The 22,765-nt window shown below is 36.9% G+C and overlaps 1 protein-coding gene across 2 annotated transcripts in view; it reads right to left on the reverse strand.

Moving 5' to 3' along the window:
• Fchsd2 (FCH and double SH3 domains 2) overlaps positions 1-22,765 on the reverse strand; it is a 189,164-nt gene that overhangs the window by 83,330 nt on the left and 83,069 nt on the right. For both annotated transcript variants that reach the window (XM_090348381.1, XM_090348382.1), the window contains exons 5-8: positions 15,295-15,439; positions 8,531-8,664; positions 6,806-6,860; positions 5,925-6,053 (exon numbers count right to left, since the gene is read on the reverse strand). In XM_090348381.1, coding sequence (XP_090204507.1) covers positions 5,925-6,053; positions 6,806-6,860; positions 8,531-8,664; positions 15,295-15,439 — 463 coding nt within the window. The remainder of the gene's footprint in view (positions 1-5,924; positions 6,054-6,805; positions 6,861-8,530; positions 8,665-15,294; positions 15,440-22,765) is intronic.

Raw genomic sequence — 22,765 nt, forward strand, 5'->3', positions numbered from 1 at the left:
CTTGGACTTTTCCCAAGGCTAGAGCTCTACCACTTGAGCTACAACACCACTTCCAGCTTTTTTCTATGTATGTGGTACCAAGGAATTGAACCCGGGTCTTTCTGCATGCTAGGCAAGCACTCTACTACTAGGCCAAACTCCCAGCCCCGAAACAGTAGCATTTTTGTGTGATGAAAAATATGTACAACAGTACAGTCCTTGTGCATAAATGACATTGTGATTCTTCAAATATCAAACAGAAATACAATTTGACTCAGTATTTCCATTTCTAAGTATATACTACTTAGAATGGAAAATAGAAACTCAAAACTTGCATATATCTATGATCATAACAGCATTATTCACAATAGCCAAAGATGGAAAGAATCTCAGTATCCATCCATCAATGGATGAATAAATAAACAATACATAGATACATGGAATATTATTCTGCCTCTAAACTCTGACACATACTACAAAAATAATTCTGTCTCTTTTTGGGTGTTGATTTGTGTTGAAGCTTCACACATGAGAGTCAAGCACTTTATTAATGAGCTACATACTAGTCACTTATGAATGAATCTGGAAGATATGCTGGGTGAAATAAACCAAACACAAAAGAACACTGTATTCCACTTTTTTGTGTGTGTGTGTCTGTCCTGGGTCTTGAACTAAGGGTCTAGGCACTGTCCTTGAGCTCTTTGCTCAAGGCTAGCACTCTACCATGCTGAGCCATAGCTTCACTTCCAGTTTTCTGGTAGTGAACTGGAGATAAGAGTCTCATAGAGATTTTTATGCCCAAACTGACTTCAAATCACTATCCTCAGATCTCAGCCTCTTGAGTAGCTAGGATTACTGACATGAGTCACTAGCATCTGGCAATGATTCTACTTTTGTTAGGTATATAGAGTAGTGAAATTCTTACAGACAGGAAGTAGAATGGTAATTGCCAGGGGACAGGGGCAAGAGGACTGGGGAGCTATTGGGTTAGAGTTTTAGTTTGGAAAAATAGTAAAGTTTTTGGGGTAGATGGCAGCAATTATTGCACAATAAGTGTGTTCTAAATGCCAACAAACTGTCAAAATGTCAAATCTAAACATGTCAAATTTTATGTTAAGTACATTTTACCACAATTGGAGATAAGAGTCTCTTTCTGCCTGGGCTGGCTTGGAAGTTTGATCCTCAGATCTCAGCCACCTGAACAGTGAGGATTACAGGTGTAAGCCACCCAGCTTCACTCCCACAATTTCCATTTAACATTCTGCAAGATCTTAGTTGGCACAATAAAGTGAGGGGGGAAAACCCTTACAGATCAGGAAGAAGGAAAATTTTATTAAAATTCGCATGATCATAATTATTAAAAACAATTACAAATTCATACAAAAAAATCTACTGAAGTAACTGTCAGGTTGCAGGGTACAAGATCATAAGGTAGTCTGTCTTTGCAAAAAATGGTCGCAGCAGTACTTCTAGTTACCTGTGTACTTCAATAACATCACCAGAGTCTATTAACAAGTAAAATATAATCCCCTCAGCATCACTGGATGCTGGTTAAAACTTGATCACTACTTTGGTAAATACAATGTACCAGAATCGAGACAGTATGAGCTAGAAGGCTTTAATAAAAGGTGACAGGGCTGTGCCTAGCATGTGCTCTAACTCTGTCTCACTCACAATTCTCTTGCAAACCTAATCATACAATTGTGAGAAAGCCTGGAGACAGGACAGCCAAGACAGAAGCTTAATGTAACAGGCTCCTTTGGAAGGTTAAACTCTTAGAATCCAGACCTTAGTCACTGAGCTATTCTAGCTGATATGGAATTGTAAAGTAATTTCTACTAGGTTCTAACAAGGGCATAGATCTAAAAGCAGAACAGAAGTTGTTATTATTTTAGGCCACTAAGCTCTACAGTCATTTTCTATACAAGGTTACACAGTAACCATAGCAAATCAACATATAAAATACATTTCTACATATCAAAAAATTGAAAAAATCATAATGAAACATTTAGAGTAATATTGGAAAATATTGAATGCAAGTTATCCATGAGGGATAACTAAATGTGTAGAGTGTAAACAAAGGTACAATTAATTCTGAAGAAACAGAATTTAATCGTGGTTATGGATGTTAGAAAAAATGGTTATCAGAGTTGCTGTCAGACAGATCAAGTGGCAATGGGGGAAAAAAAAAACAAGCAAAAACTAAAAAAAGCAGAACTGTTGTTCAAGATGATAGTCATTAGCCACACGTGTATTCTGAGTACTTCAGATGTGGCTATTGTAACTGATGGGAAGAACATTAAATTTTACTTATTTTTAATTAATTCAAACAGCTATACATTTCTAGGGACCATCATATTAACAGAGTACAACTTTAGAGTATTAGCAGCTAGATTTACACTATGTCACCTGAAACCTAAGATGGGCTGGCTACTGAAGGGAAATATGGGGACGAAAGAGTTGCCTCTAATTTTGAAAGTGTGACTATGAGAAGAAAGACATACATAAGGACAAGGTTGTGAAAATAGCTGAGAATGATACAGTATTAACAGAAACTGGGCCAAATGATTAACCGTCCCAAGAAACAGGATGTTAAAAAGAAAATGAAAAGCAAGACAAACAGGTTTGAAAAATATGCTTAATTTTAAAATCTGCTTTGTTGGCTTTGAAAATGTAAGAAGAGACCCATAAACCAAAGAATGCAGGCCACCTCTAAAAGCTGAGAATAACCTCCATCTGAAAGCCAATTTAGGAGAGAAGAGACTTTAGTCAAATAATCACACGGAATAGAATTTTGCCAACAAGCTGGGTACCAGTGGCTCATGTGAGCCTTTAATCTTGGCTATTCAGGAGGCTGAGATCTGAGGGTCACGGTTCAAAGCCAGCCCAGGCACAAAAGTCCTTGAGATGCCAATTAACCACCAGGAAACAGGAAACGGCACTGTGGCTCAAGTAGTAGAGCACCAGCTTTGAGCTGAAGAACTCAGGGAAAATGCTCAGGTCCAGACTTCAAGCTACATGAGTGACCCGCCTCCCACCAAAAAAAAAAAAAAATTCTGCCAATAGCTAGGATGAATTTGGAAGATAATTCACAGATCCAGTTGAAAGGAACATTATCCTGCCAACACCTTGATTTTGGCCAGATGAGACTCTATGCAGAGAATCAGTTAAGCCACACCATTCTTGGAATTAAAATCCTCAACAAGTTTGTGGTAATAAATTTGCATTGTACTAGCCTCTAAAAACAAGAAAGAATTGGAATTTGTTACTGACTCAAAAGTAAACAGAATTTTAAATGATAAATATGACCAAAACATTCTTGCTTGTACTTTAGAGTGCTTAAAAATAAGAAATATACAGATAAAAAAGTAAAATATTAAATCCTCCAAAGTATAAATTATAACCTTAAGTTCAAGCTGTGTTAAAAATTGTCTTTAGGCCAGGTGCTGGGGGTTCACACTTGTGATTATAGCTACTCAGCAGGCACAGATTTGAGGATTAAAATTCAAAGCCAACTCCAGGCACGCAAGTCTCTGAGACTCTTATCTCCAATTAACCACCAGAAAACCAGCTTGTGGCTAAAGTGATGAAGAACTATCCTTGAGCTGAAGAGTTTAGGGACAGCACCCAGGCCCAGAGTTCAAGTCTCACAACCGACAAATAATAATAATAACAATAATAACAATAACAACAACAACAACAACAAGTCCTTAGTAAATGAATTGTTTGAAACTGAATATATAATATTTCCAGGTTAGAATGAAAGGATAAGTTTCCAATATGTCCTTGTAAGTCTAAAGCACTATGTCTAACACAAGCGCTATGTCTAAGACATGTAAATACATGGGACCAATACTGTATGGTTAAAGGTATGCAGAGTTCTCATCTGGATGTCAAAACAATCCTATGTCTTTCATACTTATTTGTATGCTAATTAGCAAAAGTTATAACATTACAGATGATTTTTAAAAGGCAGTTTTAGGAATAAAAATGAAAGAAAAAAAGATCAAACGACTTCCTCCAACTCTCCTGTATGTCTTGATGGTTCCAGGAAATGTACTCTATTTTCAAGGAATGAGCTTATAGTCTTCTAGACAGAGTTGATCTCTTTCCCAGATCCTTGTAGAAAAAAAGAATACCTGATCTAGCTGCATTCCCAGTCTCTCTTTCCTTCCTTCCTTCCTTCCTTCCTTCCTTCCTTCCTTCCTTCCTTCCTTCCTTCCTTCCTTCCTTCCTTCCTCCCTCCCTCCCTCCCTTCCTCCCTCCCTCTCTCTCTCTCTTTCTTTTTCTTTTTTTTGCCAGTTGTGGGGCTTGAAATCAGGGCCTGAGCACTGTCCTTGGACGTTTTCTCAAGGCTAGAGCTTTACCACGTGAGCCACAACACCACTTCCTGCTTTTTGCTATGTATGTGGTACCAAGGAATCGAAGTGGGGTCTTAGTGCCTACTAGGCAAGCACTCTACCACTAGGCCAAACTCCCGGCCCTTGGACATTTTTAAGGCTAGAGCTCTACCACTTGAGCCATAGCACCACTTCTGGCACTCTACCACCAGGTCAGACTGGTGGCCCATGCTTTCCCATTTTCAATGGCTTATTCCTTAGCAAGCTCTTTCACCACAGCACTGTGTTTGTTAGAGAAGAGTTAAGGCATATATTTAAGAACATTTTGAAAAAGATCATTTTGAGGAAGAATAGATCCCACATTTGAGCTGTTGGCAGAATAGAAGGGAAGGAGATATAATCCAAGGATAGGTTTATCTGACAGGAACAGGAGCAACTGGCAGTATATTAAAATGGTTTTCTTCTCCTCTACTCCTTTTCTTTTACTTCAGTGAAAATTCTAAGTATAGGTGGAGCTGGGTGCTGGTATCATGTATGTAATCCTAGTGACGCAGGAGGCTGAGATCTGTGGAGAGTGGTTTGAAGCCAGCCTATCTCCAATTAACCACAAAAATGTGGAAGTGGAGCTGTGCTGTGGCTTAAGCGGTAGAGTGTAGAGTGCTAGCCTTGAATGAAACAGCACAGGCCCTGAATTCAAGCCCCAGAACTAGAAAAAAAAATGCAAGTGATACAGATGGGGAAAGACTATGATGGAGTTTAGATGCACTGCAGTTCAATCTATTTCCATATACCTACAGTTAGAGCTATCTCCATGTAACCACTAGATATTTTCTTTTGTTTGTTCCATAGACACTCAAAACCCTCAAATACAGCTATATAGCTTAACCTATTAAAAACAAAATAAGGAAGATTTTAAAATCAAGTTTAATAATACACGTGGCTAATGGCCAAAATTCCAGTTAATATTTAGCTTACATAAAAGACTATAAAACATACTTTCTATAAAAGTATTATTTGTTAAATATAATTTTTATAAAAAAGTATCTTTCAGAAAATAGATATAACGTTAAAAAAAACCTTGCAATATCAGTCTTTCTCTAGTGATTCACAAGGTACTTGAAGATTCTTCCTTGATTTGTTATTTTATCATTTCTAACATTTCTAAGGAAATGACTCAGAAGTAGTATCACAGCTTAAGAGTTATCTCATAACTTTATGTATCCATCTTTTATATCAATAACCACTACATAGCAAATATCTACAGTATCTGAGGATCCCTTACTATACTTTGGATTTAAGTATTTTGTTTTCATTTATTACTGGCAGTGTGTTGGTGATCTACCCCAAGATCTCACCAGCCCTGAACATTTTCTAACACTAAAACTTAATTCTAAGATATTTAAAGCATAGCACATCTAAACATTATCAAATACATGCCAATGAAATACAAAGTAGTCTCTCTACTTTTTTTTTGCTTTGCTTTGCTTCAGTACCTGGGTTTGAATCCAGGGCTAGGCATACATTCTCCTACTGGAACCACATGTCTAAGGCAATAGTTTTGTTTTTAACAAAATGAGATTACTACAGAAATTAAAACTGTAATACCTTCATAATGTTAAGTAAATCGGTTTGATAGTAGCGATCCAGATGTGCATTTGCTGCTGCTAGTGTGAGAAGGTAGTCATTCCTAGCATGAGTAGCTTTGGAATTGCACTCAGATCGTCGAGCTTTCAACTAAAACACAGTAAAATAAAAATAACATCAGTGCAAATTGCCACTGAACCTATGAATTTCCAGATGGCAATTAATGGCTCCCCACTAGGAATAAAGATAACCATGTCAAGAACACATTTATATGTATATAAAATTATTCAACACTTTGAGAAACAAAACAATAACTACATACACTTGGAAGAACGTTTTTTTAAAAGTAGCTGTTAAACATACTTCTAAAGCTTTTTAGAGAAAGAAATACTTTATTCATTTTATGCAGATAAAAAATAAAAGTTTTGAAAGTAAGCATCCTATCTCTGAAGACACAGATATAGCTACTAGAGTTAAAAACAGTTTTAAAAAGTACCAATACTTCTAATATGTTAGAACTGCCTGCTGGATGGGGAGCCTGGCAGTAAAACAAGGATTAACTTAGCAAACATGCTACAGCTTGAAGGTCTCCCATGAAAACTCACTTTCATCTGAGAAGACTGGCTCATGGGTCAAGGCTAAGTAAACTAGATTTTGTAGTACTTCTTAAAGCCCCTGCACAGTCTCTTGTATTATGAGTTAGACACAGGCTTCCTAAGCAGGAAAGGCATAGAAACCTAACCCCTAACATAGTCGTAAGAAGCAATTTATATCAGAAGTGCTGACAGATGAGTGAAAATAATCTTAAAATGATTCTGTAAAGTAGAAATAACCCACTTCCACCCTTGAAAGATTCAATTCTTTATTTACTCAATTAAGTAATGTACTATTTCGAGCCTCACCTTTACACTTGCCTTCTGTAAACTGATTCTTGATTGAAAAAGACTAAGTTTAGACCTATAATAAAAATAGAAAAGAATGTTCAATGAAATTATAAATTGTACAATTACTAAACATTATAATTAATTTTTAAGTAACTCTCTTGAAGGTACTATTCTAAAACTAATTTAAAAAATGGAAAACTAAGAGTGATGTTGATTTGTCCGTATTTTATCACAGGAAGAATTTAATATTATGATAAAGTATCAAATATTGAGATCATCATAATAAAATATCCTCAATACAAAAATAAAATTTAATGAAGAAAATACTTTGGTGTCTCTTAATTAAAAGAATAATGAACTATTTGTTATTTCATACCATACAATTTCACACATTTTAATTCTTATAGGAAAGGTCAGAGAAACTTAGGGGCAACCAGACCATAAAGGTAAAGATTAGAGGCTTCCAGGGTTATGTATAATAAACTATAACAGCAACAGAGTGTAATCCACAATCTTTAAAAACTCCTTTCTCCCATTATTCCTTCCTAGAAGTTATTCATGTATTGTGCTTGCCTATGTATACTTCTTCCATTTCAAATGGTATTCTGTTGAACGTAAAGAGAAATTACTCTACTGTTCATCTCTTTTGATTCCTGTAAATTTGGAAGGGGAGCTAAAGTTCAACCATCAGTAAATATGTAAAATATGTTGGTTTGAACCCACATGACTAGAAATAACCACGAAGAGAAAGTCAACAGATAACTGCTAAGGAACAAGCAATACTTCTGTGACAAGTGATTTTTCTGAAGCTGCAATGTTTGTCTTGACTGCGGTGTCATGGAGATTGCCAAGGGAGAATTAAATGCATGTGCTGGCAGGTATGCCTTCATATAAAGTACAGTTGTAGACCACCTGGGACTGGAAGACAAAGCAACCAACTTTTGCAGAGCAACTGTGAGGAGGATAGCAAAGGACAACGAATAAGAAAGAAAGCAGGGCTGGGAGCATAGCCTAGTGGTACAGTGCTTGCCTAGCATTCACAAAGCCCTGGGTTCAATTCCTTGGTATCACATATACAGAAAAGGCTGGGACTGGCACAATGGATCAAGTGGCAGAGCACTAGCCTTGAGCAAAAAGTGCCAAGCCCAGGACTGGCCAAAAAGAAAAAAAAATCCAATTTCTTCTTTTCCTGTTATTGTCAAAATAAAGGACTATAACTTACAAATACTGAAAGTAAATTGACACAATTGCTAAAACATATTCTAAAATATGTATGTACTAGAATTTCATGCACAATTAAAAATAGTGCTTGGGCAAAGTTTCAATGGAAATCAGAGTATTTGTGCACTTGACATATCCATGGTCCTCCAATGGCATCCTGGAAACATGATATTTTCAACTACAATTGAATTCATAATCTAGTATGATAGAATCAGATTCTAAGCCCCAAATTTTTGACAACAAAGCAACTTTAAACTTTCAATAAGCTTTCAATGCTCGTTTATCTTCATTCCTTTCCAAATTCAACTTAATAATCAAATAGCTCCATTTTGGTACATTAGTAGAAACAAACATCAGAGAATACAAAATAAAATGTAACCTAAAGTACATAATACATGTAGGTCAAATAAAACGAATACAACCTAAGAATGAGTCTATGCTCTGTATTAAGAGAGAACAAAGTATCAGCAAAGATAATGTTTACTTGCATACTAATTTTCTTAGAAAGGCAAAAACACATACTTTGCCTCAATGTCAGCTTTCTCTCGTACTGCATGAGCCATCTGTTCAGTCTCAAAGTACTTCTTTTTGCCTTTAGCTAAATCTTTCACTGTCTCTTGTAATTCAGTTTGGATCTTTGTCAACTGGTCCACACACTGTAAAATACAAAAGTGCAATTATTGTAATTTTAGCTTTCAAATTTACAGAAAATGAATTTTTCCTAAAGACCATGTGATACCCTTCAGGAAAGAAACCCTGGGAAAGAGTCAGAATTTTTAAATGTCCTTCAAATTGCAAATTAAAATCTGATGAACAGCTGGTACTTTCACATCAAGTAGTGTATCAAACAGCATCACAGTTTGCTTAACAATCCTGCTTTGCAAAATAACCCAGTGCTGCCGATGACTGACATTAAAGCATAAGAACAGCTATGAAAAAACTTGCTGTTACACATATCATGGCAATAAAGGCAAGAAAATAAAGCTATTTGGTATTCCTTCAAAATCTTAAAAAGTTCACTTGAAAATATAAAAGCAGATAAATGGAGTCAGAAAATTAAGGAGTATACTAAAGTACTGGAGCTAAATTACATTTTTTTTTCTGTAAAGTTTTTGTTTGTTGTTTTGCCAGTCCTGGGATCTCAGGACCTGAGCACTGTCCTTGGGATTTCTCAAGGCTAGCGTTCTACCACTTGAGCCACCATACCACTTCCAGCTTTTCTCTGTATGCGATACCAAGGAATCAAACCTGCCTTTGTGCAGCACTCTACCATTAGGCCAACTCCTCCCCTCCCCCCCACCCCGGCCCTGTAAAGTTTTTTTTTTTTTTTGGTCAGTCCTGGGGCTTGACTCAGGGCCTGGGCATTGTCCTTAGACACTTTTTGTTCAAGGCTATTTGCTCTGCCACTTGAGCCACAGTGCCACTTTCAGCTTTTTCTGTATGTGATACCAAGGAATTGAACCTGGGTCTTTGTGCATGCTAGGCAAGCACTCTACCACTAGGCTATGCTCCTGGCCCTAACTTTTTTTTGTTGTTTTGTTTTTGAAAATATTATATATAGTAGCCAGGAGTGTGGTTTAGTGGTAGAGTGCCTGCCTAGCATACATGAAGCTCCGGGCCCTGTGTTCAATTCCTCAGTACCATATACATAAGACCAAGTACAGTGCTCAGGTCTTGAGTTCAAGCGCTGGCAAAAATTAAAAAATAAGTAAAAGAAAAAAAACTGTATACAATTGGGCCAGAAATATGGCTTAGTGGCAGAGTGCTTGCCTAGTATACACGAAGCCCTGGGTTGGATTCCTCGGTATTACAGACACAGAAAAAGCAGAAAGTGGTGCTATGGCTCAAGTGGTAGAGCACTAGCCTTGAGAAAGCTCAAGGCCAGTGCCCAAGCCCTGAGTTCAAGCCCCAGGAATAGCAAATAAAATAAAATAAAGATTGTATGGAATTTAGAATTAGAAAGTAGTACATCCAACTTCCTACTTACTAAATCTTACTAAGAATTTTTGGCTTTAGTTTTATCATTAGAAAAATGAAACACATTCCCAGTCAGGGTTGTGATGAGAATCAATGAAACCATAATGGATATGATAGCTATTTGAAAACTATAAACTGTTACAGAAATGTGAATCATAATCATTCCTTTTCATGTGTGTGTTACTAGGGGTATAGTTCAGGGCCATACATGCTAAACATGCACTTTAACAGTGCGCTACGTCCACAGTTTTCCAATCATCCACAATCTCTGAATCAGAATTACTTCAATGGAAGGAAGTAAAAGTCAGTATAATGAGAAAGACATGGGTAAGCAAGTAGAATGGCACAAAGCCTTAGGTTGCTATGGCTCTTGTTTTCATTTACAAGCAAATGTCAGCAGATAAAAAATGACCTGGAAAAGACTACAGTATAATTCTTATGATAATCTCTCATTATAAATCTCAATATTCTATCTGCCTGTCAAACTTTGTAAATAACATCACTCAGAGCTTCCACAACTTTTATCTACAAGCTCCAGCACTGGAGTCTAATGCTATAGACCCAAATGATGAAAACCAAAATACTGGCACTGATAAAAAGATACCCAAAGTGGGGCAGGGAGCATAGCCTGGTGGTAGAGTGCTTGCCTAGCATGCACAAAGCCTTGGGTTTGATTCATCAGTACCACATACTCAGATAAAGCCATAAATGGTGCTGTGGCTCAAGTGGCGGAGTGCTAGCCTTGAGCAAAAAGTGTCTAAGGACAGTGCCCAGGCCCTGAGGTTAAGCCCCCAGGATGGACAAAAAAAAAAAAAAAAAGATACCCAAAGCCCAAAGTGGTTCAGATAGTAGAATTATAAAACAGATCAGGAGTAACATATTTAAGAAGATAAAGGAAAAGGATAGGTGTTGGAGATGTAATGTGGTGATACAGCACTTTCTTAGCATGCACCAGGCTCCAGATTCAAGAGAAGAGGGAAAAGAGCATAAAGGAAACATGGAGAACTGTATCTGAATCAGAAAATATATTTTTTACAAGTCAGACAAAAAGAGCCTAGAAATTAAAAACACATCAAGTTTCCACAAGTTAGAAATAGAACAGTGCTAATGTAATGCTAGACAGATCAATGGGAAAGAGAGAGAAAGAGAGAGAGACAGACAGACAGAGAGAAATAGAGAGAGACAGAGACACAGAGTAGAAATACAGAAAAATTGCAAAAGACATGGACAAAGTTACAGAATCTAACAAAGTGAAGTCATCAAGGCAGAAATAATAGAATTACACTGCTGAAGTATTTTTCTACTTTTCATGAAGTAGTAAACTACTAATCAAGGTAGATTATAAACAGTAATTTGGAACAAAATTTAGGAATAATAAAATTATTGATTTAAGATAATGAATAAATTACCATATTAAAATGTGTAGAATAAAAACATATAATTAAAAAATTAGAAGCTAATTGTGAAGAAAAAAATAATCACAAGACTGTTCAACATCACTAACCAACAGGAAACCATAACCCCAATGAAATATTATCTCACACCTGTTAGATATACCTATTTTTTTTTTGCCAGTCCTGGTGACTGAACTCAGGGCCTGAGCACTGTTCTTGGGTTTTCCTCAAGGCTAGAGCTCTACCACTTGAGCTACAGCACCACTTCCAGCTTTTTTCTATGTATGTGATACCGAGGAATTGAACCTGGGTCTTCTTCATGCATGCTAGGCAAACATTCTACCACTAAGCCAAACTCCTGGCCCACCGGTTTTTGTTGGTTTGTTTGTTTGTTTTTTGTTTTTTTTTTTTGTTTTAAGACAGTATTGGTAAGGTTGTAGAGAAAGTGAAACTATTGTACTCTGTTCCGGGAATGCAAAAATGATGTAGCCACTAAGAGAACTATCCTGCTGAAAATCATGGAGAATCTAGGATTGCTAAGAGTTATTTATACACCCAAGAACCACAAGGTAGAGAATAAAAGTATGGGAGAAAGCAGAGACAATAGATCAAAAGAAGAGTTGATTCTAATACCAACTTTTGTGTCCTGGATCTGCCCATGCCCTAAGTCTTAGAATTTTTAGTTATGAAAATTAATACTTTCTCTTCTTGGCTGAAAGAAGTTTGAAGTAGACTTATAGCATTTATTATAGAACTTGCAATCCCAAGTTGTAAGACGTATGCCCGATAATATACTTAATGTTCAACAACTTCCTAAGAGGAACATAAACACCATTATTATCAGCTATAACATAAAACAAGTTAATTCACAGTTAAGGTAACTGTCAAATCTCATCAATCAAGTGGGGGGGGGGATAATGACTGGCCTGTAATCCTAGCTACTCAGGAGGCTGAGATCTGAGGATCATGGTTCAAAGCCAGCCTGGGCACTAATAAGTGAGACTCTCTCCAATTAATCACTAGAAAACAGTAAGTGGCACTGTGGCTCAAGGGGTAGGGCGGTGGCTTTGAGCTGAAGAGCTTAGGAATAACACCCAAGCACAGAGTACAAGTTTCCCAACTGACAAAAAAATTCCAAATCTTTCAAAACATTCTAACAGTCATTGAAATAGAATTGATAAATACATTGGCAATGAAGACAGTCTTTCCACGTGGTTATAAAGTTAATGTTAATATTAACTTTGTGCCTGCCTTCTACTCTTTCTACATGAATGAACATACAGACACAGGACACACAGACATTTTCCTCTAACTTAAAATCATTGGTTAGGGATAATCTAGTTTGTTCAGTTTGCTTGTTTTAAGAGATACTTTTTGGGTTGGAGGACTGGCTCAGATGGTAGGGCACCACCCAATAAGCAAAAGCAAGCATCAAATATGGAGTTTATGTAGCCATCTTGGGGGGAAAAAAGAGACATAGGCATTCTTATACAAATGATATTGAGTGCTCTAAAGGTTAAAATTTATATGTATGTGTATATATATTATACACACATTTGTTGATTTTATTATCTTTTTTATTTTATGTTTTGCTGATTGTGAGTCTTGAACTCAGGGCCTGAATGCTGTCCCTAAGCTTTTTCACTCAAGGCTAGCACTCTACCACTTTGAGCCACAGTGCCACATCAGTTTTCTGGTGGTCAACTGGAGATAAGAGTCTCACAAGGGCCGGGAATTTGGCCTAGTGGTAAGGTGCTTGCCTAGCATGCACAAAGACCCGGGTTCGATTCCTTGGTACCACATACATAGAAAAAAACAGCAAATGGTGCTGAGGCTCAAGTGGATCTAGCCTTGAGAAAGTCCAAGGACAGTGCTCAGGCCCTGAGCTCACGCCCAGGACTGGCCAAAAAAAAAAAAAAAAAAAAAAAAAAAAAAAGTCTCCTGTCTGGGTTGACTTCAAACCTCAGATCTTAGTCCTAAGTAACCAGGATTACAGGTGTGAGCTATCAGCAACTGTTTATTACCTTTAAGTATTTGTATAGAGGTATTTCAATTTAACATGTCAGTTTATACGCACATATATTTAACATTGATTTCATGCTACTGAAATCAATCAAGTCATCTTTGGCAAACAGAAGATTAGCTTTCTTCTGCTTTTTTCAAAAAATATTCTGAAAATCTTAATCAAAATCAAAATTTTAGAAATCTGCTGAAATATTGTTTCCTTATATTAGTTTTATATTTTCTTTCTTCTTTTTGTTTTGTTTCGTTTTGTCAGTTGTGGGACTTGAACTCTGGGCCTGGGCCCTGTGCCTGAGCTCTTCAGCTAAAGGCTACCGTTCTACCCCTTGAGCCACAGCACCACTTCCAGTTTTCTGATGATTAACTGAAGATAAAAGCTTCATGAACTTTAGTGCCAGGGCTGGCTTTGAACAGCAATCTTCAGATCTCAGCATTCTGAGTAGCTAGAATTATAGTTGAGAGCCACTATGCCCAGTTAGTTTTTTATTTTCCAAAGTACTAGTAACTTCTAGAAAAAAAACAATAAAAAACTACTTATTGGGCATATAGACAGTCTCAATTTTGGTAACAACTTATTTGGCATATACACAGTCTTAATTTTGGTAACAACTTATTGGGCATATAGATAGTCTCAATTTTGGTAACACTGTTTACAAAAAGGACACAATTTAAACACCTCTCACCCTCCCTGGGAACTAATGAACTTTTACTGAATGTAAAGGCAAGAAAAAAGTAACCACAGTGAATAGGTACAATTCAGGATGAAAAGAGAGAGAACCAGAGCCAGGAGTTTGCCTAGAGTGCTTGCCTGAGTTTGCCTAGAGTGCTTGCCTAGAATGCACGAGGACGAGGACCCAGGTTCGATTTCACAGTACCATATACATAGAAAAAGCCAGAAATGGTGCTGTGGCTCAACTGGTAGAGCTCTAGCCTTGAGAAACCCCAAGGACAGTGCTCAACCCTGAGTTCAAGCCCCAGGACTGGCCAAAAAAAAAAAAAAAAAAAAAAAAAAGAGGGAGAAAGGACTCTTTTCACTCAAGAATCCAAGTTCTAACATCTCAATGGGTCAGAGACTCTGGAGTAGAACAGCCTATATTTACATTTTGCCATTTCTACTTAGTAACCACAGACTTGGGCAGTTAAATTAACCTGAGATCTGGATCTCAAGTTCTTCATTAGTAATGTGGAGATTATAAGCTGATAAGGTACCATTTACAAGCATAGAAAGGATAGTAAATACAGCTCTGGCTCACAGTAATCATAAGTCAAACATCTATTTTGAAGCAGTAAGCATTACATTAAAATCCTATTAAATAATAACATTTCCTATGAATTAATTTCTATATAATCAAAGAGGTCCTTTTGAAAAAAAGTTTATTCATATGTACAATTGATATTATTAAATTTGGAAGCAAACTTTTTTCAAAAAATAGTTATTAGTATAGTTAAAACATGTTAACTTCCTTTTGATTATGGAAAATGGCTTCAGCAGAAACTGAGATGGTTAAGGCAAACTTTTTTCAAAACTTAGTGAGCTTATCAATGTAACTATTTTAAAACATATTAGATATTGTGAAATAATGTAGGCATATTTACTTGTGCTATATTGAAAAGTAATATTGCTAAATGTTTTCTAAGAGGATTTTTATGAGTTTTTCCGATTTCCACATATTCAAATTATATACACCTTAATCAGTTAACAAAATACAGTAGTAAAAGAATACTGGAAAATCTTCGTAAGATGTTGCCACAAACATTTGTAAAAGGTGTATTTTTAAAAAATCTTATTTTAAGAAGCTAAAGTATAATCATACAGATAGTATAATCATAAAGATTACAAATGCAGCACTGATATATTAAAATATATAATAAGAACAGAAATAGAAACAATACCCTTTTTAGTTGCTGTTCTTTTATGCTTCTTACTGTCCTTGCAGGTTCAGAAATGAAGTTTTTATAGTTTTCACATATATTGATCCGAGACTGGGCTACCTGCATTGTTCCCTCGAGAAAAGATTTCCAAACAGGATACATACTCCTAAAGAGGAATAGAAAAGAATTAGGCAGGGAAATGAAGAAAAAGCTCCCATACTGTCTAGCCTTGACAAAAAAACCAACATCTTTTGCATTACTGTAATATATTAACTCTGGGTTTACAGGCAATATTTTAACACGTGCAGAAGCACAGCTCTGCAATAGTGAAATCTGGTTCACTGGCTATGCTGTGTGTGTGTGCATGCGTGCGTGCACGTGTGAGCGCACATGCGCATGCTGGTTCTGGGGCTTGAAACTGGACCCTGTGTGCTGTTCCTGAGCTTTTTTTTGCTAAAGATTAGCACTCTACCTCTTGAGTCACAGCTCTACTTCTGGCATTTTTTGGTGGCTAATTAGATAAAGAGTCCCAAAGACTTTCTTGTCTGGGCTGGCTTCAGACCGTGATCCTGGTATCTTAGCCTCCTGAGTAGCTAGAATTACAGGTGTGAGCCACTAGTGCCTGGCCAATTACAAATATTTCTATGTAATTGTTTATAGTTGATATCCTTCTTCTCCCTATAGTGAAAATTAGAAAAAAGCATGGGTGTAATCATGCTGACTATAGTATTCCTAGAACTTAGCAAATTTAGAATTGTTACAATACTATATAATATATGAATAGATGAAATCATGAAGGCTGCACAATAAAGAGAAATCTTTTCCTCAAAAAGAGATTTTAAAAAGAGGCTATTAGAGATTTGCAAATTCACGCAGGCAATTACATTCTTGAACAACCAGGTGCCATAAAAAGAACAGAGTTCAGCTTCCAATCAGAAGACTTGGGCTCATATTCCAGTTGAGTATGCAAATGGAAAATAAAAGTACTGAATTTACATAACATTGCTCTTTGGTCTACTTCTATCTCCAGAGCCATTCAATTCTACCTTGCTGGTTTTTCTCCATTCCAGTCCTGTAAATACTGGAGTGCTGTACAGTCACTGAACACCTTCTCTTTATACTCACTAATAACAGCTCACCCAAGATCATGGCTTTAACACCTATCACTATGTGTAAGTCCTGAACTTTTCATTCCTGTCCATCACCTTCCTTAGCCCCAAATGCAAATTTGACATTTGAAATTTAATGGAATTTTAAGACCTTAATATGTTTAAAAACAAAGTCTTCACTGACTTGATTCTGCCCTAGTAAATTATTTTGAACCCAGTTGAACCTAGATGTTCAAATCTAAAATCTCAGTATCATCACTGATTCTTTTTTTCTCCACTTAGATAACACAGGTATTGTTCTGAGAAATCATCTATGCCTGAAGCTGCTAGCTTCATAGATATGTTCCTAGCTACATAGGGGGCTGAGATCTAAAATTCACATCTCAGAGCTATCCCAGGCAGACAAATCCATAACTCAGTTCTAAATAACCAGCAAAAAGCCAGAAATGGAGGTATGGTAGAACACTAGTTCACAGTGAAAAAGCCTTGAGTTCAAGTTACAGAACAAGCAAAAGAAGTCATCTTTGCCTAGGTCCACAAAATGAAATAGGCTCTGATTATAGCTTATCTCTTCTTCTGTAGCCTCCTCTTTTCAGCCATGATTATTATTTGGTGCTTGGATTATTGCAATAGTCTGTTAAAACTGACTTCTCTGCCTTGCTCAGTATCCAATGTCTACGTTGTTAGGTAGTAAGCAACTGAAGTGCATCTGCTCCCTGGCACTCTTGGCTTACTTTTCAACTACATGTCATTATCACTGACTGACTAGTATATTTAATTATTCACTTATTTATATTATTCCCTAACTAGAATGTACTCCATGTGGCATAACCTTTGTTTTATACACCACTGAATCTTCAGTTTCTAGAATGGAATATGGTTTTGCAAACACAGGGGAAGGAGAAGAGTAAAGCCCAGAGTTGCCTAATTTCCAAACCTCTGTACATATATCTATATATGTAAAGATATATAGATATAGATAGATAGATATAAAGGCAGTCTCTTTAGATCAGTAACAAGGCTAAACATAAAAAAGGGTCTGCTTACTCCAATAAACATATACAGTATACCAAGATTTGTATATCCTTGGTCTTTTATATATGTCCTACACTATTTTTTATCTCAAGCTCCTATGTAATTATTTTATCTTTTGAAATTTAAACTAACTTACCTCGTAAGTTAAAATATATCACATTTTATCACTTTTACAACTTTGTATCACTTTTTTTTTTGCCAGTCCTTGAGGGCTTATGCACTATCCTTGGATACTTTTTTGCTCAAGGCTAACACTCTGCCACTTGAGCCACAGTGCCACGTCTGGCTTTTTCTGTGTATGTGGTTCTGGGGAATTGAACCCAGGGCTTTGTGCATGCTAGGGGAGCATGCTAACACTAGTCCAAGCTCCTGGCCCTGTGTCATTTCTTTTATTAAAGAATTTATTAATATTGATTTTTTACATCATATTTCAAATGTCATGTTTAACAAACAAGTATTTAAGAAGGGAATCTCTGTATAGGTGTATCACTTTTTAAATGTGAAAACACTTGCCATAATAATTAAATTGTAAATAATAGAAAAGTACTCATCTACATACTACCTAAGATCATGCTGTAAAGTATTTTTATATGAATATCATATTGGAAAACAAAACTTTACCACAAAGAACTTTGCATTACAAAGCCTGACAGGGAGGCTCACTCACAGGCCCAGCTACCACTTCACAGGTGGAGGCAAGAAATTGATTCCAAGTTGGAGCCCAGTCAAGCAATGTTAGAGAGACCTGACCTCAAAAACAAAATGGGTATGAGTGACTCATGGTAGAACACTTGCCTACCATGTATTAGAAGCCCTGAATTAAATCCTCAATATCTCAAAAAAATTTATGAAACAAACCAACAAATTAATCCTGGCCAGTGTGGTGATCATTGAAATCTATATACTATTAGAACTGCACAGAATTTAATATGCATGCACAAACAGACTGTCAATCTATATTAGTACAATTTCCTTGTTATATAATATCTTACATAACTATTGGGTAGTTATGCAAGATATTACCACTGGGGAAAATGAGTGAAGGATATGATCATTCTTCGTATTATTTCTTACATTAAGCCACAACTGTCTCAAAATAAACATTTTTAAAAATAACAAAACTGCAATCTTCCCCAGGCCTAGAAAGAGTTTCTTTCTAGATACCACACCTTGGGTCAACTCTAAAAAATGAGCTAAGTTTTCAATTTATGAGAATTGATACAGTAACTGGTGATAAGAAGAAGGTATGGTATGTTGTCTAGTAAGTGTTCATGAAAGTGTTCATGTAATGTTGGTCTTGGTGTTAAGAAGAGAGAATATCCTAAGCCCACAAAACACAAAAGGACTCCAGGAGGAAGACAAAACTGGGTGAGCTGTGTGATAATAAAACTTCAGTTCATCCATACTGTGACTTTAAAAGTCACTTAAAGCCAGATGCAATGGCTCACTCCTGTAATCCTATCTACTCAGGAGGCTGAGATCTGAGGATCATGGTTCAAAGCCAGCCCGAGGAACTAAAGACCCTAAAGACCATGAGACTCTTATCTCCAATTAACCACTAGAAAATAGGAAGTGGGGCTGTGGCTCAAGGGGTAGGGTGGTGGCCTTGAGCTGAAGAGCTCAGGGACAAAGCTCAGGCCCAGGTGTAGGGTAGGTAGCCTTGCTCTGAAGAACTCAAGAGACAGTGCCCAGGCCCAGAGTCCAAGTCCCATAACGAACAAAAAAATAAATAAAAATAAATAAATGTCACTTAAAAAGAATGAATATACTGCCAAGAAAGGCTTGTGTGAAGCAGACCATGTGTGCATGCATACACATTTCCATATATACACATTTGGTAGATAGAGCAGTTTACAGATGTGTGTGTATTATATTTTTATATATACATATATGTGTATGTGTGTGCGTGTGTGTATCTTGGTTTCATTAAAAAGAGCAAATGAATCATATAGGAAAAAATGTAAATGGAAAGACTACATTCTTTTTATAGCAATTACTCCAGAGAGTAGAAATAAGGACAGAAGAGGCTTGAGAAAATACTTTTGCAGTAATAAGCTAATTAGCGAAAACCATGTATTTCTTAGGTAAGATATTTTAAAATTCCAAGATGAATTTAAGTGAACAAAATTAGATAGGCAATTTAAAATGACCACAACCAAATAAACTCAGAACATATTAAACAAAAATGGGCAATTGCCATTCTCACCATCAATTCTGATCTTTCTATTGTCCTTTTCTAGCATGGTACCACTATTCTCTCAGTTGCCTAAATAAAACCTTGGAATGATTATATTACCCAGCCTCTCTTCCTCCTACTTCATTCATTCAACCAGTAAATATTTATCAAGTGCCTCCCACTTGCCAAAAGCTATTTTAAATACAAGGCAAACTGTTTAGTTTGCCTCAGAATAGGACAAATTCAAAAAACAAAAGCTTTGCCAAATCAATTTCTAGCCTCCTACTTTTAGTTTCTTAATTATCTCTGAAATCTCCCCCACAATCCGGTTTTTACTGTAATATCCATGGTTCAAATAAAAAGAGAGGATAGGCAGCCAGGAGTTTGGCCTAGTGGTACAGTGCTTGCCTAGCACGGACAAAGACCAGGGTTCGATTCCTTGGTACCACATATATAGAAAAAAGCCAAAAGTGGTGCTGAGGCTCAAGTGGTAGAGCTCTAGCCTTGAGAAAATCCAAGGACAGTGCTCAAGCCCTGAGCTCAAGCCCAGGATTGGCAAACAAAACAAACATGCTTTCCAAAAAGAAACAATAGGGTGGGAGAGTTTGGCCTAGTGGTAGAGTGCTTGCCTAGCATGCACAAAGATCACGATTTGATTCCTTGGTACCCATATACATAGAAAAACCCTGAGTGGTACTGTGGCTCAAGTTGCAGAGTTCTAGCTTTGAGAAAGCCCAAGGACAGCACTCAGGCCCTGAATTCAAGCCTCAGGAACGGCAAAATAAATAAATAAGAAAGAAAGAAAGAAAGAAAGAAAGAAAGAAAGAAAGAAAGAAAGAAAGAAAGAAAGAAAGAAAGAAAGAAAGAAAAGATGATGTGGGATTAAAGTCTAGAATTCTAAATCACATTCATAACAGGAGAGCTGATCATATCATTTTTCTCCTGAATATTCTTTAATTCTTCTGTTTTCTTCCAGGTAAATATATAAACTCCATAACATGATTTGCAAAGTCCTCTTGGATGCCTATGTATGTACTATCTATATCCACTATTCTGTTCTCCAACCTATGTATTTCATATCAGGCTATACTGAACTGCTCCAAGTCGTCTAATATTTGTATTTGCCCATACTCTATGCCTTTAAAATGTAACTTCTATCAAAAAAAGGCAAGCAAGAGCCCAGGCCTTAAGTTTTTAAGCTCCAGTATGTGCACAAGTATGAGCCAAGCCCCACTTCCCATTTTCTGGAGGTTAACTGCAGGTAAGAGTCACAGGTTCTTTTATGCCCACAATGGCTTTGAACGTTGATCCTCAGATCTCAGCCTTCTGAGTAGCTAGGTTTACATGCATGAACTAATGCACCCGGCTTGCCTGCCTGCCTGCCTCTCTCTCTCTCTCTCTGTCTCTGTCTCTGTCTGCCTGCCTGCCTGCCTCTGTCTGTCTGCTGTCTCCCTCCTCTCTCTCTCTCCCTCCCTCCCTCCCTCCTTCTCTCCCCCTCCCCCTTTCTCCCCCCCCCCTCTTTCTTTCTTCCAGTCCTGGGACATGAACCCAGGGCCTGAGCACTGTCCTTGGGCTTTTCTCAAGGCTAGAGCTCTACCACTCAAGCCACAGTACCACTTCTGGCTTTTTCTGTGTATGTGGTACCAAGGAATCGAACCCAGGTCTTTGTGCATGCTAGGCAAGCACTCTACCACTAGGCCAAATTCTCAGCCCCTAAAAGAGATATAATTTCTGTGTGGAGTTCTTTTCATCAAATTGTCTGCCTGGCAAACTTGTACAAGCTCTAGAAATCTAGGTTTTCCTCTATGTTCCAATGAATCCCTAAAGTACTTCGTGATACTGTAACTGTTTACAACAGCTTTCTTCTATAAGCTTCTAATGGATAGTGCTGTATCTTTTTGTGTCTCTAATCCTGGTCCACTTTAAAACTGACATGCAATAAGTTTTTTAGAAGCTTAATAAAGAAATAAAGCTAAATAAAGAAATAAATTGTGATTAAGTGTTTAGTCTGTATGACCTTCTTTAAGTCATATATAACCCAAGACCTAGTGACCTAGTATAAAAAATGAGAGTAATAATCACAGACATGAATAAAGTTGCTACCACAGGATCTGAAAGTATCTATTTAGTAAACGCTGGCTTAAACTACTTTTTAGAATTGAATAACTAACCTGGGAACATAGTCTTCAGGCTCATTTTTTTAGTACTTGAAATATTAATTTTCAACAAGTTTGGAATATTGTTTATCTTTAAAATATATATATATACATACACACACACACATATATATATACATATTTTTTTTTGTCAGTTATGGGGCTTGAACTCTAGACCTGGGCACTGTCTCTGAGCTCTTCAGCTCAAGGTTAGTGCTCTACCACTTAAGCCACCGTGCCACTTCCGGTTTTCTGGTGGTTAATTGGAGATAAGAGTCTCATGGACTTTTTTTTGTGTCTGGGCTGGCTTTGAACTGCAATCCTCAGATTTCAGCCTCCTGAATAGGTAGGATTATAGGCATAAGACATCAGTGCTCAGCTAAGTTATAAAATTTTATCTTTGAGTTCAAACCCCATGACCCCCCCCCAAAAAAAAAGTAAAATTTTATCCCAAATCAATGTTTTTCTTAGTAAGGCTGACTTTTTTTTAATTTTTATTTTTATTGTTTTATCAGTCCTGGAGCTTAAACTCAGGGCCTGAGTCCTGTCCTTGGGCTTTCTCAAGACCAGAGCTCTAGTACTTGAGCTTTTTCTTTGTATGTGGTACTGAGGAACTGAACCCAGTCTTCGTGCGTGCTAGGTAAACACTCTTACAACTAGACCAAACTCCCAGCCCCATAAGTCTGACTTTGTATCAACATTGCTGAGTATCTCACCTGAAGGTTTTAATCATCATCTCTTGTGCCTAAAATTTGATTTCTATCTTATTTATTTTAGCTTAAATTTATACATACTATAAAATCTGAAGGACACCTCTAGATTTGAGCCATGGCTCTAGCCTAGCTTTTTGTTAATGGAGTCTTACAGACTCTTCTGCCCTGGCTGGATTTGAACTGAGATCCTCCAAATCTCAGTCTCCTGAGTATTTATAATTACAAATGTAAGCCACAGAAACCTGTATCCTTTTAAAAAATTACTCTGTGGAGGCTTTAGGGTATAGTTCAGTGTAATGTGCT

Source organism: Megascapheus bottae, chromosome 16, assembly GCF_031878675.1.
Source record: "Megascapheus bottae isolate mThoBot1 chromosome 16, mThoBot2.hap1, whole genome shotgun sequence".
Lineage (NCBI taxonomy): Eukaryota > Metazoa > Chordata > Mammalia > Rodentia > Geomyidae > Megascapheus > Megascapheus bottae.